This window comes from Dermochelys coriacea, chromosome 15, assembly GCF_009764565.3.
Source record: "Dermochelys coriacea isolate rDerCor1 chromosome 15, rDerCor1.pri.v4, whole genome shotgun sequence".
In the NCBI taxonomy this organism is placed as follows: Eukaryota; Metazoa; Chordata; order Testudines; family Dermochelyidae; genus Dermochelys; species Dermochelys coriacea.
Genome location: NC_050082.1, coordinates 28,903,159 through 28,916,657, shown reverse-complemented (window position 1 = coordinate 28,916,657; position 13,499 = coordinate 28,903,159). Strand labels below are relative to the sequence as shown.

The 13,499-nt window shown below is 45.0% G+C and overlaps 2 protein-coding genes across 2 annotated transcripts; one reads left to right on the top strand and one right to left on the bottom strand.

The window, feature by feature from the left end:
- Positions 1-205: 205 nt before the first annotated feature.
- On the bottom strand, positions 206-7,250 carry UNG (uracil DNA glycosylase). Its single transcript, XM_038373412.2, has 7 exons — positions 6,989-7,250; positions 6,062-6,274; positions 5,843-5,938; positions 5,287-5,384; positions 4,171-4,259; positions 2,649-2,827; positions 206-2,086 (listed from the first exon to the last, which is right to left on the bottom strand). Exons 1-7 carry the CDS (start codon positions 7,079-7,081, stop codon positions 1,946-1,948), a joined length of 909 nt encoding a protein of 302 aa, XP_038229340.1. The 5' UTR covers positions 7,082-7,250; the 3' UTR covers positions 206-1,945.
- A 2,268-nt stretch (positions 7,251-9,518) lies between these two features.
- ALKBH2 (alkB homolog 2, alpha-ketoglutarate dependent dioxygenase) lies at positions 9,519-12,948 on the top strand. Its single transcript, XM_038373490.2, has 3 exons — positions 9,519-10,313; positions 11,084-11,282; positions 12,103-12,948. Exons 1-3 carry the CDS (start codon positions 10,043-10,045, stop codon positions 12,410-12,412), a joined length of 780 nt encoding a protein of 259 aa, XP_038229418.1. The 5' UTR covers positions 9,519-10,042; the 3' UTR covers positions 12,413-12,948.
- The last annotated feature ends 551 nt before the right edge of the window (positions 12,949-13,499 follow it).

Sequence of the window (13,499 nt, the reverse complement as noted above, 5' to 3'; positions counted from 1 at the left end):
AAAATATTTTGAGGGGAAAAATAGGTGTGTGAAAACAGAAAGCAGGATGGAGAAGTAGGAGCAAGAGTTCAAGTTCAAAGATTTCTATGTTTAATATGATTTTTTTTTTTGGAAAACGGTCTACAGCATACTTTTAAGAGAAAACATTTATGATAAGAGGAACTTAACATGGGAACACTAAGTAAATGATTCCAGCACAACAGCATAAAGAAAGTAGAATTTTTATTTAAAAACAACACCATAGTTAAACAATATATATATAAAACCTAGAACCTTTTCTTTTGTACTAGTGTTACCTACTGGGACAAATTCAGAAATGGGATCTCCATACATAGGTACTAGTGTAAAATGTACTAGTATAGTACAAAATAAGGATGCAATTTCACAGAAGGGATAAACTAAACTTTTTCTCTACTCAGTGACAGTTAATAGAAAGGAATCAATTAATTCAGAGCTAGATCTGAAATCCTAGAATTTCATCAAGGCCCCACCTTGCTCCCACTGACATTAGGGGGGACTTCTGTCACCAACTTTGTGGGAGCAGAATGAGGTCTTCAATTTCTATTGGAGCCAGCCATCACAAACAGATCCTTTTCTCCATGAACATTTTGCTCACTGTCACTTCCATACTGCAGTTTGCAACATACTGAAAATAAAAAAATAAAAGGCAATAATCCACTTTGAAGTAGTTGACCCAACTCCTGTAGATCTTACTCAGGCAAAACTTCTATTTGTTTTCAATGGGAGCAAATATTGCTGGATCAGTATGGCATGAGAAATACGTTTGCACAATCTAACCAGATGCCAAACAGGGACTATAACAACTTTAGAGATGCTAGGCACCTCCAACTTCAGACTAGCTCTGAATGAAAGCAAAACTGTAATTACTGGTGGGAGAAAGATACACACTGGAGGAGAGGAGGTTCAAAAAAATGAAATGAAGACAATTCTGTTCATTCATGACTATGAAATGCACAGAACCAATTCTACATCTGAGGTGTCCTGATTTTACTGTACATTCAAACATGTTGAAGAGTGACATGAAATGTTCTAATACCATCCTGAAGGATCACCTTGAAGTTCAGCTGTCATCAGCAGGTACATATGCAGGTGACAAAAGACTCATACTAAATAACATGAGAACACTTCTTCTGAAAGTCAGGCTGTTGTGGTAGTTAGAAGGAGGTGTTATATGCCCAATGGAACTTGATTGTGAGTTTAATACTATCAAAGTACTTTGCATATGAAAGAGAGAAACATCACTAATATTGGTCACAACTTCCCCAATTGTCTGGGATATTAGCCCTGAAATCCTCAGGGAGTTCAAAGACGTGTTCAGTAACACCACACATCTAGTCCAGCTGCCTGATAGAAAACAAATCGATATCTGGAAAATTAAACTGTGTTAAACAGATCTTTAGCAGAACAAACAGTACCTAGCTTTTTTGCTGTAAGAGTATAAAGGTGCTTCCATTTTCCCCCATGTTTAAATCTAGATTTTATGTTTGGGTAAATACAGGGGAGAAAATAGCAAATAAGATGTGTTTCACTAACCGTAAAAAGGGTGCTCACAAGAACTGAATTTCGTATAAGTTTAACTCAATATGAGAATTCCCTATATAGTTCCACCTGAGCAAAGAACAGACAGGGTTTTTGGTTTGAGAACAGGCTCAACAGATTTTAGCTTAAAATTTGACAACCTAGAAGTTTCATTATTCTTTACATCAAACTCTAGTTTTCCCCTTTAACATATACAGAATGTAAAAAAAAAAAAAAAAAAAAAAAAGATACTTAAAAGGTAGCACTTCTGCAAAGTAGGCCATTTTGTTTTTCAGTTAGACCAAGTCTAAAGAATAATTCTCATGCCAGCCCAATTTTTCAGGAATGGGATGATCCTTGATAGAAGGGCTATTTCAGGTTACACTCCCCAGTTCATGTTTGTAGCTCAGAGTGCTTTCCAGTCAATGGGCTTCTTGCCAGACTTCTTCAGCAGTTCATTGGTTTTAGAGAAATGCCGACAACCGAAGAACCCTCTGTGCACAGAGAGAGGTGAGGGATGGACAGTCTGTAGAATATGGTGACGTTTCTGGAAGAAGTTGGAAACAACAAAAGAATGAGAAATTTTGCAGGTTTTCAGATCCTAGATGGAGGTTGCTCATCTGTGCTATTATCAAATACAGAAATGAAACTGCAAGTATCTTTTCATTATTCGAGTTAAAAACAAGAGCACATAGGTTTGCCATGAAGCCCAGGCTTTCTGCACTCAATAAATGGCTGCATTTCTAATAAACAGCAACAACAAAGAGTGTAAGATGTTCTGGGAAGTTTCCTAAGAGAGATGAACTACACATCATAATATTGAGGCTCTTCAGACAACAGTATCTTAACTTCTTCCACACTGATTGTTCTTGTCCCTAGAGGATAAGCACTCTTGGAACAAAAAGAGGTGACAGAAGTGGACACGCAGAGTGGACAGTGAACTTGAGACCCTTAATTGTCTACTTGCCTTTTTAGTTTAATAGTAGGCAGCAGCAACCAGTTTTTCCACTTATGACCAAAAGCCCCCTGTGGATGGCATCCTACCAAAATGTCCCAAGTGAAGCAAGAAGCAATGGGACTTCTAGAAAGATGGAAGAATTAAACCATACCCTGTCAATAGAGCTGCCTTTCTTCTGTGCATATGCTCCCCACAACATGAAGACAAGTCCATCCAAATTATTGTTTAGCCAGGACACCACTGCATCAGTGAATTGTTCCCAGCCTTTTTCCTTGTGTGAATTAGGTTGGTGTGCTCGGACTGTGAGGACAGCATTGAGCAAAAGTACTCCTAATCACAAACAAGACATGTACATATCAGTGTGGACAGAGAATACATGAATTAGTTTGCAAAGTAGTAAGCTCTCTTCCAGTCTTTTGCTGGATCTGCAATGGTAAAAAAATCATTTAATCTTTTGTTCATGGGAAACTATCGATAAGAGATACCAGTACAGAGTTTTCAAACAATCCATTTGTCGAAGCAGGGAGAAAATAAGTCACTAAGAAACCCATTTAAGAAAGACCCATTTAGGGACTAAATATAGTTCCTGTAAGTTAATAGTGCTTTAACGAAGTTTTCCTTTAAAATTACAGCATGCCTGCATAAACAGATTTACCACTATAATGTTGAGTCAGTATCATTAAATCATAAGACTGGAAGGGACCTCGAGAGGTCATCTAGTCCAGTCCTCTGCACTCATGGCAGGACTAAGTATTATCTAGACCATCCCTGGCAGATGTTTCTCCAACCTGCTCTTAAAAATCCCCAATGATGGAGATTCTACCACCTCCCTCAGCAACTACATGGCAGCCAAGCACTATATTTTCTCAGATACTTTACCATTATTTAAAAAAAGCTTAAATAAATAAACAAACAAACAATAATAATTGAAAAAAAAAAAAAAAAGGATGCTATTTCACTCACTCTTCAAAAAGCTATTCCCCCAGGCAAGTAGAATTTTGCAAGAGTTATTACAGAGAATACACCTCAAGAAAAATTTTTTAACTCTTATCTTTGTTAAAAAGGCCAGCACATTGGATGGGGCAGCAGGGGGCAGTCAGGACAGGGGTTCTGGGGGCAGTCAGGGAACAGGGAGGTTTGGATAGGGCAGGAGTCCTGTGGGGGCCATCACGGGGCTGGATACGGGGTTGGGGCTGGGCCACGCCCCCCTCTTCTAACTGGCCCTCCATACAACTTCCAAAGCCCAATGTGGCCCTCAGGCCAAAAAGTTTGCCCTGTCCCTGAGCTAGATTAGCATTGCTACTACAACCTACTCAATGAGGAGGAAGATCCCCACTTAGGCCATGTCTACACTTAAAAGCTTACAGCGGCACAGCTGTACTGATAGATTGGTGTTGCTGTAAGAGCACTCATAGAGCCGCGTTATACTTATAGGAGAGAGCTCTCCCTTCAAAATAATAAAACTAGCTCAACGAGCAACGGTAGCTACGTCAGCAGCCGAGCATCTCCCACAGAAATAACACTGTGCACACAAGCGCTTATGCCGGCAATACTTATGCCACTCAGAGGGGTGGTTTTTTTACACCCCTGAGCGACAAAAGTTTTGCCAACATAAGTGCTAGTACAGACACAGTCTAAATGAAGAGCCCAGGAAGGATGAACGGATTGATTACCTTGCTTGGCCCACCCAGTTAGATCTCCATGACCGGGATGGGTGAAATCTTCTATGTCTGCAGACAGCTCTTTGTAAATATTTTCTAAACTGCAAACAAAAATAATGGAAAAGATTTTTAGAATATTTCTGTGAAATTATCAAACAGACAAGTTAATGGATTGTGTATATTACAATTGGAACTTTTACCAAGAACTAAAAAACTGATCTACCATTCTAAACGCTTCATCCAACTCCCATTTAGGAAAGTTACAGTCATCTGATATGTATGACAGGTCCTTTTCTTCACCTCTCCCTTTAATTTATACCAAGTCCCTGATCCTGCTAACTTTTATGCAAATGACTACTGAAGGCAATGGGACCACACTTCTGCTTAAAGTTAAGCATCTGCTTAAGGATTTGCAGGATGGAGGCCTGAGTAAATATGGCCGCAGGATGGTGTCTGTATGCAGTACAGGAAGACAAGCAAGTTTAATCCAATACATTTAGAAAACAAAGACCTTTGTGAAACCAAGATAAGAATGGTTCTTCTGTGCCATCAGGCTACAGGCCATTCCTGTGTAAAACCCTGACAGTACAACTGGATCTGCAGAGAAACCCAATTTTGTACGATTGGAGCCTAAATCCTTAGAATACATCACCACCTTGGAGGAGCCAGAAGTCTATCTAGAATTCATCCATTTATTTTTGCAGTAATTCTTTCCCAGAAAGCTCTGGGCGTGGTGGTGCGCGCATGTAATCCCAGCTACTTGGGAGGCTGAGGCTCGTAGATCATTCAGAGGTTCTGGGCTGTGGTGCACTATGCAAATTGGGTGGCTGGTGCCACTCACAGCCTGTTCGGTGGGTGGCTGAAGGACTGATGGAACCATTGATCAAGATGATCTTTCCCACAAAGCATACACCTTAAAATTCAATACGAGTCACTCTCCTGACACCTTTCTGCTCCCCAACAAGTAGAAACACTCTGTCATATGTTATAAAATTAATTTTTCAGCAAATCACAAAACAATTACCTCAAAGGCAGTCAGAAAGACAAAGTCACAAACAGCTGTATGCCTATAAATAACCTACCCCGTAAACAGTAGCAGATTTTTAAACAGACAAAGCATAACCATACCTAGGTGGAGGTGGAACCGGTCTCTGGACGCTAAAGCAGAGTCCATGAGCTTGACTGGGTCCATGATAAGGATCTTGTCCCAAGATGACAACCTTTACCTGAACACAGACACTAATTAGTACTGATAACCAGCAATATTTCAAACTATCTAGTACTTAATATATTGCTACAAAGCAAAAGTTTCTAGATCAGAGCTGAGCTGCATCTGAAAGAAAGCAGTGCAGAAACGTGGAGGGCCCGGGGAAAAGAGGCCAAGAAGACAGCTAAAGTTTTTAAGAGCATTTTGTTGTAGTTATGGATGAAGATAACTAATGCATAAATCCGTATTTACGTATCTGGATGAGAAAACAGGGGCAAAATATACAAACGCTACAGGAGACAAAGCAGGGTTCACATCCTAAGCTTTCCAGGGAGAAAACCATAAAGAGTCGAACACATGCATGGCATCCTGGAGCCTGATTGCAAATGCAGCTTTCATGGTATTATCAAAAACATCAGAAAGCAGCAAATCCCGACTCTCTCCCGGCACTGCAGGGGTCGCCCCAGGGACACTTACCTCTCGGACGTCGCACATCTGCGTCCAGGTGAAGACTTGCTGCGGCGGTGGGTAGATGGTGTGCCGTTTTCGCTCGTCTGCTACAAACGCCGTTAGCTAGAGGAAGCAGGGTGGTGGGCGGTCAGTACCGGCAAGGGAGAGGGGCGGGCACCGGGAGCTACAGCGGAGCTGCAGCAGCAAGACGCTACTCCCCTGGCAAAGCCTCCCGCGCTCACTCACCTGGGAGAAGTAGGGCTTAGTGAACTCCCCCGCCAGCGGCCGCCTCCAGCCCTCTCCGAACCCCGCGGGGACGCTCCGCGAAGCGAGTCTCTGCAGAGCCGCCTCCTTGTTCCTGCGGATCCGCTCCAGCTGCTCGGGGCTCAACGGAGGGGAGCAGGGCGAGGCCTTCCCCGATTCATCTTCCACCAGCTTCAGCTTTTTGGCGAAATTGGCCTGGCGGTCGCGACACAAGAGACGGCTACAGGGGGGGCGCAGCACGCGGCGGCCCGGCCCCGCACGGAGAAACCAGGTGCAGGCGAGCCCCATGGTGGAGTGGGGGCGCGCCAGGCAGGGCGGCCGGGAGTGCGCAGCTCGCTCCCAGCCACCCCGGGGACCGCAGGCGAGCGGCTGTGGCCGGAGCGTCCGGGCTCGGGCGCAGCGGAGGCGGCTTGGGGCCCCCAGCCTAGGCGGGGCTAAGTCACAGCTGCTCCCTGCGCCGCGCAAACACGTGGCTACTTCGCGGGAAAACCGCGCGTGTTTCCCCCCGTGGGAGCGCCCTTCCTATTGGACGTTCAGTCACGGGAAGCGCACTCTAGCCGCGCCCTCCCGTTCCTCATTGGCCACTGGCAGGGCCACCGCTCCTCTTATTGGCCCCTTGCTAGGAAGACCCGCCTACTGACCTCCTCACGGTATCGACCCCGCCCAGTCACACTCCTCCGGTTGGACACGGAGAATAGAAAACAGCTCCAATTCCCGCCCAGTAGTCTGGCCCCACCCCTTTCCCAGCTCTGCGCTCCCATTGGACCGTGGGTCACGGAGAGCCCTCCTATTGGTCAATCACCCAAAGCGGCGCCGCTTTGATCGGCGGGACTTTTAAATAAATTGCGCTCAGGGCTCGCTGCCTCCCCTGGCCGGATTGCCCCCGGGTCCCGCCCGACCCCTCGGTACCTCAGCGTCCCCGCCCTGCTCCGGGGAGCGCTCCCGCTTCCTCGGCGGCGGCGCCGCGCGGAAGAACGAGTGCAGCGTCTTCTGGCCGATCATGCCGGCGGCGGGTGGGCTCCGCGGGTCCGGCCACACACGGGACCCGGCGGCGGTCCGGCCAGCCGGGGACAGGAGGCCTCTTCCCCACACGGGAGCCGGCAGCGGTAGTGGCCGGCGGCTGCCTGGCTGAAGGACTGCCCGAAATTGGCGCCAAGCGAGTGCGCATGCGCGGGGGGGGGGGAAAAACACGATGGGTGTTGCACGTGCTCGAGAGGGTCCCTAGACGCAGTCAGCGCGTGCGCATTAGGGCAGTCTCCTCCCCCGCCCTTCAGAGCCCTCACGCACGTGGGTAACAGACGGTGGTTTTGCTTCCCAGTTCCCCTGTGGATCTACCCCCCCCCCCACACTCAGTGACTCACCCCACCCCCCTTTGGGTCTGTCCTGCTCCCCCCCGCTGTGTGTATCCCACCTGTCCCCCACACTCCCCTCTGGCACTCCCATGCACCCCCACCTGCCCCATTCTCCTGAGGGGTTCACCCCCGTTTCACTCTAATCCAGTTTCCAGCCAGGGGCCGGTGATTTGTGGCCTGCAGACAGATGGGGTGGAAGCAGCACCGAGGGGGGCAATGACAGAGCATCCGGGAGAGGTGGGCTGCACTGCCAGTAGAGTGCCCAGCCCCATGGGGCCCTGACCCTGACAGCCCTTTGGGTGCTGCTGTAATAGAAACGGAAGAACTGGGCCTGAATAAAGCAGGGGGATGACACCAGGAAGGGACACGAGCCTCGACTCCAGAGGTACTGCCCAAGTAGTGGAGAAGCTAGTTCTGCCCTTTGAAAGCTTTGGCTGTGCTTGTGTGGTTTGTCATCCCAAGGAAGCAGAGTGAACATGCACACTTCTCCCCTCTATTCTTGCAGTCAGCCTTTGTCTTCTGAGCCTGTCCTGATCTTGTTTTCAAACTCAAAAATTGGCACTTTAAGGCTGGCCACCACATCTCTCTGTAGCTTCAGTGCAGTGCAACACAGGTGGGTTTTGATGGATCAGAACAAGGGCTATTTGGCAAGCAAAATAAAATAACTTAACACTTACATGGCAGGTTCCTCAGAGCTCTTTACAAATGCTAAGTAACTCAGTCCTGTTGGAGGAAGCTGAAAAAAATCAACAGGGACTTGTGTGCATTACAATTAAAGTTAATTATTATTGTTTATATGACTGCACCTGGTTAGTAACCTCAATACATTAAGGCCTCATTGTGCTAAGTATTATACAGATGCTGCCCTTGCCAACCCTGAGTTTACACTCTAAATAGAGGAAAGTGACTTACCCAAGGTCATCCAGCAAGTCAGTGGCAGACCCGAGACTAGAACCTACATCTTCTGAGTCCCAGCCTATCTCCTTATGCAGTAAACCAGGCTGCCTCTTAAGTTGTGCCAAAGACATTAGGGGTCCAGAACACCATGACCCTGTCAGTACAACTGTGAATAGCACTTGCACCTCAGTTTCATTCCATGCATGCTCCTCTTACCTTCTTCTGCCCTGTCTCCCTCCCTTTTGCATTTAACCGATCCCCTCCTAAGTACACCTACACCAAAAATAAATACATAAATAAATATATATATATTAAATACGGTACTAACATGGCATTTGCCAAAACCCCATCATTCGCTCTGCTGGTGTGTTCTACCCCTTTTCCCACCCTGGATCTATCTGGTCTGTTTAGATTGTAAGGTCTTTAGCATAGGGACTGTTTACTATTCTGTGTTTGTACAGCACCTGACTATGGGCCCCATTCTTGATTGGCCCTCAGACACAACTTTAACAAAAATGATTAATAATATAACTGATGTGGGATAAATCCCTCATTTGGTTATTTCATTAGCAAAGGAGTGAACACACACATGTGACACGGATTCTGGAATGCATGCATGAAATGCAGCCTTAAATTTTCTAGGCCAGAACATTAGGAGCTGTGCTGTAATGAGTTTCAGAGTAGCAGCCGTGTTAGTCTGTATTCGCAAAAAAGAAAAGGAGGACTTGTGGCACCTTAGAGACTAACAAATTTATTTGAGCATAAGCTTTTGTGAGCTACAGCTCACTTCATCCGATGCATCCAATGAAGTGAGCTGTAGCTCACGAAAGCTTATGCTCAATTAAATGTGTTAGTCTTTAAGGTGCCACAAGTCCTCCTTTTCTTTTTTGCTGTAATGGGTGTTTACTAACCATACACATTACAATAAAAGTGCCATTGAGTTTTGTAAAGCCTTATATGAAGCCCTCAAAGCCATACAAAATAAATAACATTGTTTGGCCCAGTCACCTGTTAAACAGGGCTGTGTACACTTGTGATGCATATAAATAATGTGGTGGATTCAGTAAGCAGGCATCAGAGACTAACAAATTTATTAGAGCATAAGCTTTCATGAGCTACAGCTCACTTCATCGGATGCAGGCAGATAGTGGTTTCTAATCATTTATAAATGATTCTAAGAAGATCCAGTAGGTGGTGTCAGGGGATCTTGCTACAAGCCTTACAGAGCAAAACAATCGCTTGGGTGGGAGAGCTGAGCAAGGGTGGAACATTTGGCTCCGTCTCAGACAGGAAGTAGTGGGAGGGAAGTAGCTATTGCTGCTGGAAATGAGGCCTGCCAGAGCTGTTTCTGTAGCCTAGATGCCTTTAGCGAGCTGACAGCCAGGCCAGTTTCAGTAGAGTCCTAAGTAACGATCTGTCTGGCCCTAGGAGCATTGCCCAGACTGAGGATTACCCTGGAATAACTGAGTGCATTGGAGCCGGTACTCCATTCCACAGAGGTGCAGCGATCCCCCATCTCAGTCAGGATTCACATTAAGGTATTTTTAAGTCTCTGTTACTTGGGAGCAAGGATTTTATAGGTGTGTTTCAACGAAGCATTTAAAATTTCCCAGGACACTGTATGTAGTTCCACGCAGCCCAGAATCGAACAGAGTGAAATCCCATCAGGCCCTTTAGTTGCAGGCTGATGACTGTTTCTTAGGGGCAGCTAGGAATGGATAAATTCTTGGTCAAAAGGCCTTCCCCAGGCAAGAACAAACAAGAACCCTTAGAGATGAAGGGAGGAGAGCTAGACTGTATCAGAGATGGGGGAGAGAAGAAAAGGCCCCGGTCAGAAATGCAAGGTGCAGATGAGTTCTTGGTGCATTCTCCATGGAAGCAAATCCGGGCTGAGGGTCTGAACTGCGATTACAAGATCCTGTTCAGCAAAACTGAGGCTGACAAGATTTTCCAGGAGCTGGAAAAGGAAGTGGAATATTTTGAAGGTAAACAGACTAACGGACCTAATGTCTCCTCCATCTCTAATTGCCATGACAAATTCTGCCTTATGACTTCAGTGCAGGATTGAATAGGTGGGAGGAAGTTTTTACGCATAAGGCTCAAGCCGGCATGCAGTCTGCACACTCAGACTCTTACTTCTAAGTGGATTCCCATTGGCTTTAATGGGATTAAAGGTCCCAATGGGTAGATGTGTTTGCATGATCAGGTAAGTGGGAAACGTAGGCTCTGATCCTTCAAATATACATATGCTTAACATTAAGCACATAAATGCAATGGGCTCACAGACATTCTTAAGTTTATGCATGATCAAGGCCACAGCATGAAACATGCAAAACACATGAAAGTTGAAAGGATTCAAGTTTTTAATTCTGTTATTTTACAGTTATTCCCTCCCATTCAACAACAGGGAGTGACGTGGGAGAAGCTCAGACCACTGTGCTATTTCCATCCCTCATGAGGAGTCTCATACATGTAGATCTAGTCTTAGTCAGCTTCCTGTCATTTTTCTGGACAGCAACACTTAAAAATTGAGAGGTTTTTAAGCTAAGATGTGCAGTACCATTTAGTTGCATTGTTATTCTAAGTCACACTCAGAGCAGCTGCGCAGCAAGGAATATGTTGTACTCTGCTCTGCAGAGGGAATGATTGATAATTGCACTTGACCTAACTCTAAACTTTAAAAAAAACACTGCTACTTGGCTATCTAAAAGGAGGGCAAATTGGTCTTGACTTTCCCAAACTCTTATTCAAACAGGTGATCTTACCAAAGTGCAAGTGTTTGGCAAATGGCACAACATCCCAAGAAAGCAGGTGACATATGGAGATCCTGAGTTAACATACACTTACTCAGGTGTTACCTTTTCTCCTAAGCTATGGATCCCAGTTCTGAACTGTATCAGAGAGCGCATCACCCTGGCCACTGGACACTCTTTTAATTTTGTTCTTATTAACAGGTAACATTTGATTTCTGATGGCAGTAAGCATTTCTCTGTTCAAGCAACAGTTTGATTGTAGGACATTTTACTAATCAGGTATCATTAAGCAATTATTCACCACTTCATTTTACCCTTGAAAAGGAATTTGTGGATATGCAACTTCCAATTTAGCATTAACTAGCTAATAGAGTACTTGAAAGCATTCAAAAAGCTAAGCTCTTTCTTTAGTGCCTGCATTGTAGTATCTAAATGGAGATAGTTCTGTTACAGCTGAATGATTAAACACCAGGGACCCAATCCTATGTTCCTTGCACACCTGCTGAGACAAGGAGTAGACTCAGCTAAGTGGCATCCCAGTGACTGCAAACCAAGCAAAGAACTGGCGTTTGAACTGGGTCATTTTTGAGGAGGAGAGAGAGAAGTTAGGGAGGGAACCTCTCTCCAAGATATACATTTGTCTGGAACACACTATGTGGCACATTTTAAATGTGTTCTGCAGAAGCATAACAAATTCACGGGAAACTCTCTTCCATTCAAGCCCTGCACAGAATGCAGATTTGTCTGTGAGGCTAAGGCAGTTACGTTTCAAGGGAGCCCCTCAGTCTTTCCCATCCAGATAACCAACTCGCAAGTGTGTGGGTCAATTTTGTGTGGTAGAAAAGCATCCAGGAGGGTAAGAATGCTAGACTCATTTGTGACTAAATTAAGATTTGAACTCTCATTTCCAGTAACAGTCTCCATGTGTGGGTATAAAAAATAAATATGCTGCAGTAAAGCAGTGTCTTGGCATATGCTTGTACAGTTGATGGAAGAACTAATTTAATCCTCCCCCTCACAGATATAAAGATGGCTGTGATCACATAGGCGAACATCGAGATGATGAGAGAGAATTGGTTCCACAGAGTCCCATCGCGTCAGTGTCCTTTGGAGCCTGCAGGGACTTTTTCTTCAGGCATGGTGCTTCCCGTGGGAAAAACGCCTCATGCCACATTGAGCCAGTCAAGCTGCAGCTGGCCCATGGCAGTTTACTAATGATGAACTACCCCACCAATGTGTACTGGTATCACAGCCTACCCACCCGCAAGAAGGTGCTAGCCCCAAGAATCAACCTGACATTTCGGAAAGTGATGGCTTTAACAAAAAAATGAAGTTATTTAACAACCTGATGTCTAGCTTTAACAGCCCATTTTACCTCTAAAAATGAGAACTTTCTTTCCATGTCATAAGTCAATTTCTCTTTCAAACACTGCCTTTTCCTTTGCATATATAGCAAGAGATAGGAACCTTGCTGTGGTGCAAGCTTTGTCACATGAGTGTATTTAAATTAGGAAAGCAAACAGGGGGAATAACATGCAGTTGTTTAGATATAAATATGGCAACCACTTGATCTTGGATGTCAAGATTATATTCCTACAGCCAAGCGTGACTGTAGCCTGATAGTATATTTTTCAAATGCTATTCTCCTTGGTTCAGAAGGGAGGTTTATTTTTAAGCCCATCTTAGTCCTATCAGTGAGTATGCCTTGTTTTTTGTTTTTAAGTCTCAAGTGTCTACAGCTGCCTACTAAATACTAATGTACCATAGAATGTAATAATTCCCAGTAAGTCTGAAATGTATGGGAGCGCATAACTGCTCTACAACTGAGTCATGTATATTTTTTAAATAAAACAAGATTCTTCTACAAGAAGGGAATCTGATTGATTGTTTAAATGACAAACTTCCCCTTTACAATTTGATTGCAACTAGTGCAGGTTTGGAAACAGGACTGCACAGTTCTGGAGCTTCTGAAGATATATACCAACTAAGCAACAAGAACCATTACTTATCTTACAGTAACTATGGTTCTTGGAGATGTATTGTCCAGATGGATTCCACTTTTGTTGCGTATGTGCCGGAGATTGAATTCTTTTGGCCAGCAGTGTCCACTGGGATAGCACCTACTCCATAGATAACCTCACACACCGACCACCCGAGGGCAGAAGGGGATAAGCAGGCCTTCCTCAGTTCCTTCGCCAATACAAATCCAGGAGGTATTAGACATCATCATGAAGCCCTGCACATCAGTGGCAGTAGTCATTGAATACGCTGCCATATTAGATGGGTCTAGAGCTGTCTGCAGAGATGTTTGGCCCACTAACTACCCCTCAGACAGTAGGGGACTATGCTGTGGAAGCTTCTCTATGAATTGCGACACCTTGTCCCAGTTCAGATAACTGGAAATTTGCATCTGGAGAC

Bases quoted from the DNA above. Each gene is read 5' to 3' on its own strand.
- UNG (XM_038373412.2), bottom strand. From the start codon at position 7,081: ATGATCGGCCAGAAGACGCTGCACTCGTTCTTCCGCGCGGCGCCGCCG. The intron at 2,828-4,170 runs GTAATCAATCCG...GTTTGTGATTAG, and splicing joins AACTGGGTGGGCCAAGCAAG to GAGTACTTTTGCTCAATGCT. The intron at 2,087-2,648 runs GTATGGTTTAAT...AACTTCTTCCAG, and splicing joins AAGGCAGCTCTATTGACAGG to AAACGTCACCATATTCTACA.
- ALKBH2 (XM_038373490.2), top strand. From the start codon at position 10,043: ATGGATAAATTCTTGGTCAAAAGGCCTTCCCCAGGCAAGAACAAACAA. The intron at 10,314-11,083 runs GTAAACAGACTA...TTATTCAAACAG, and splicing joins GGAAGTGGAATATTTTGAAG to GTGATCTTACCAAAGTGCAA. The intron at 11,283-12,102 runs GTAACATTTGAT...TCCCCCTCACAG, and splicing joins AATTTTGTTCTTATTAACAG to ATATAAAGATGGCTGTGATC.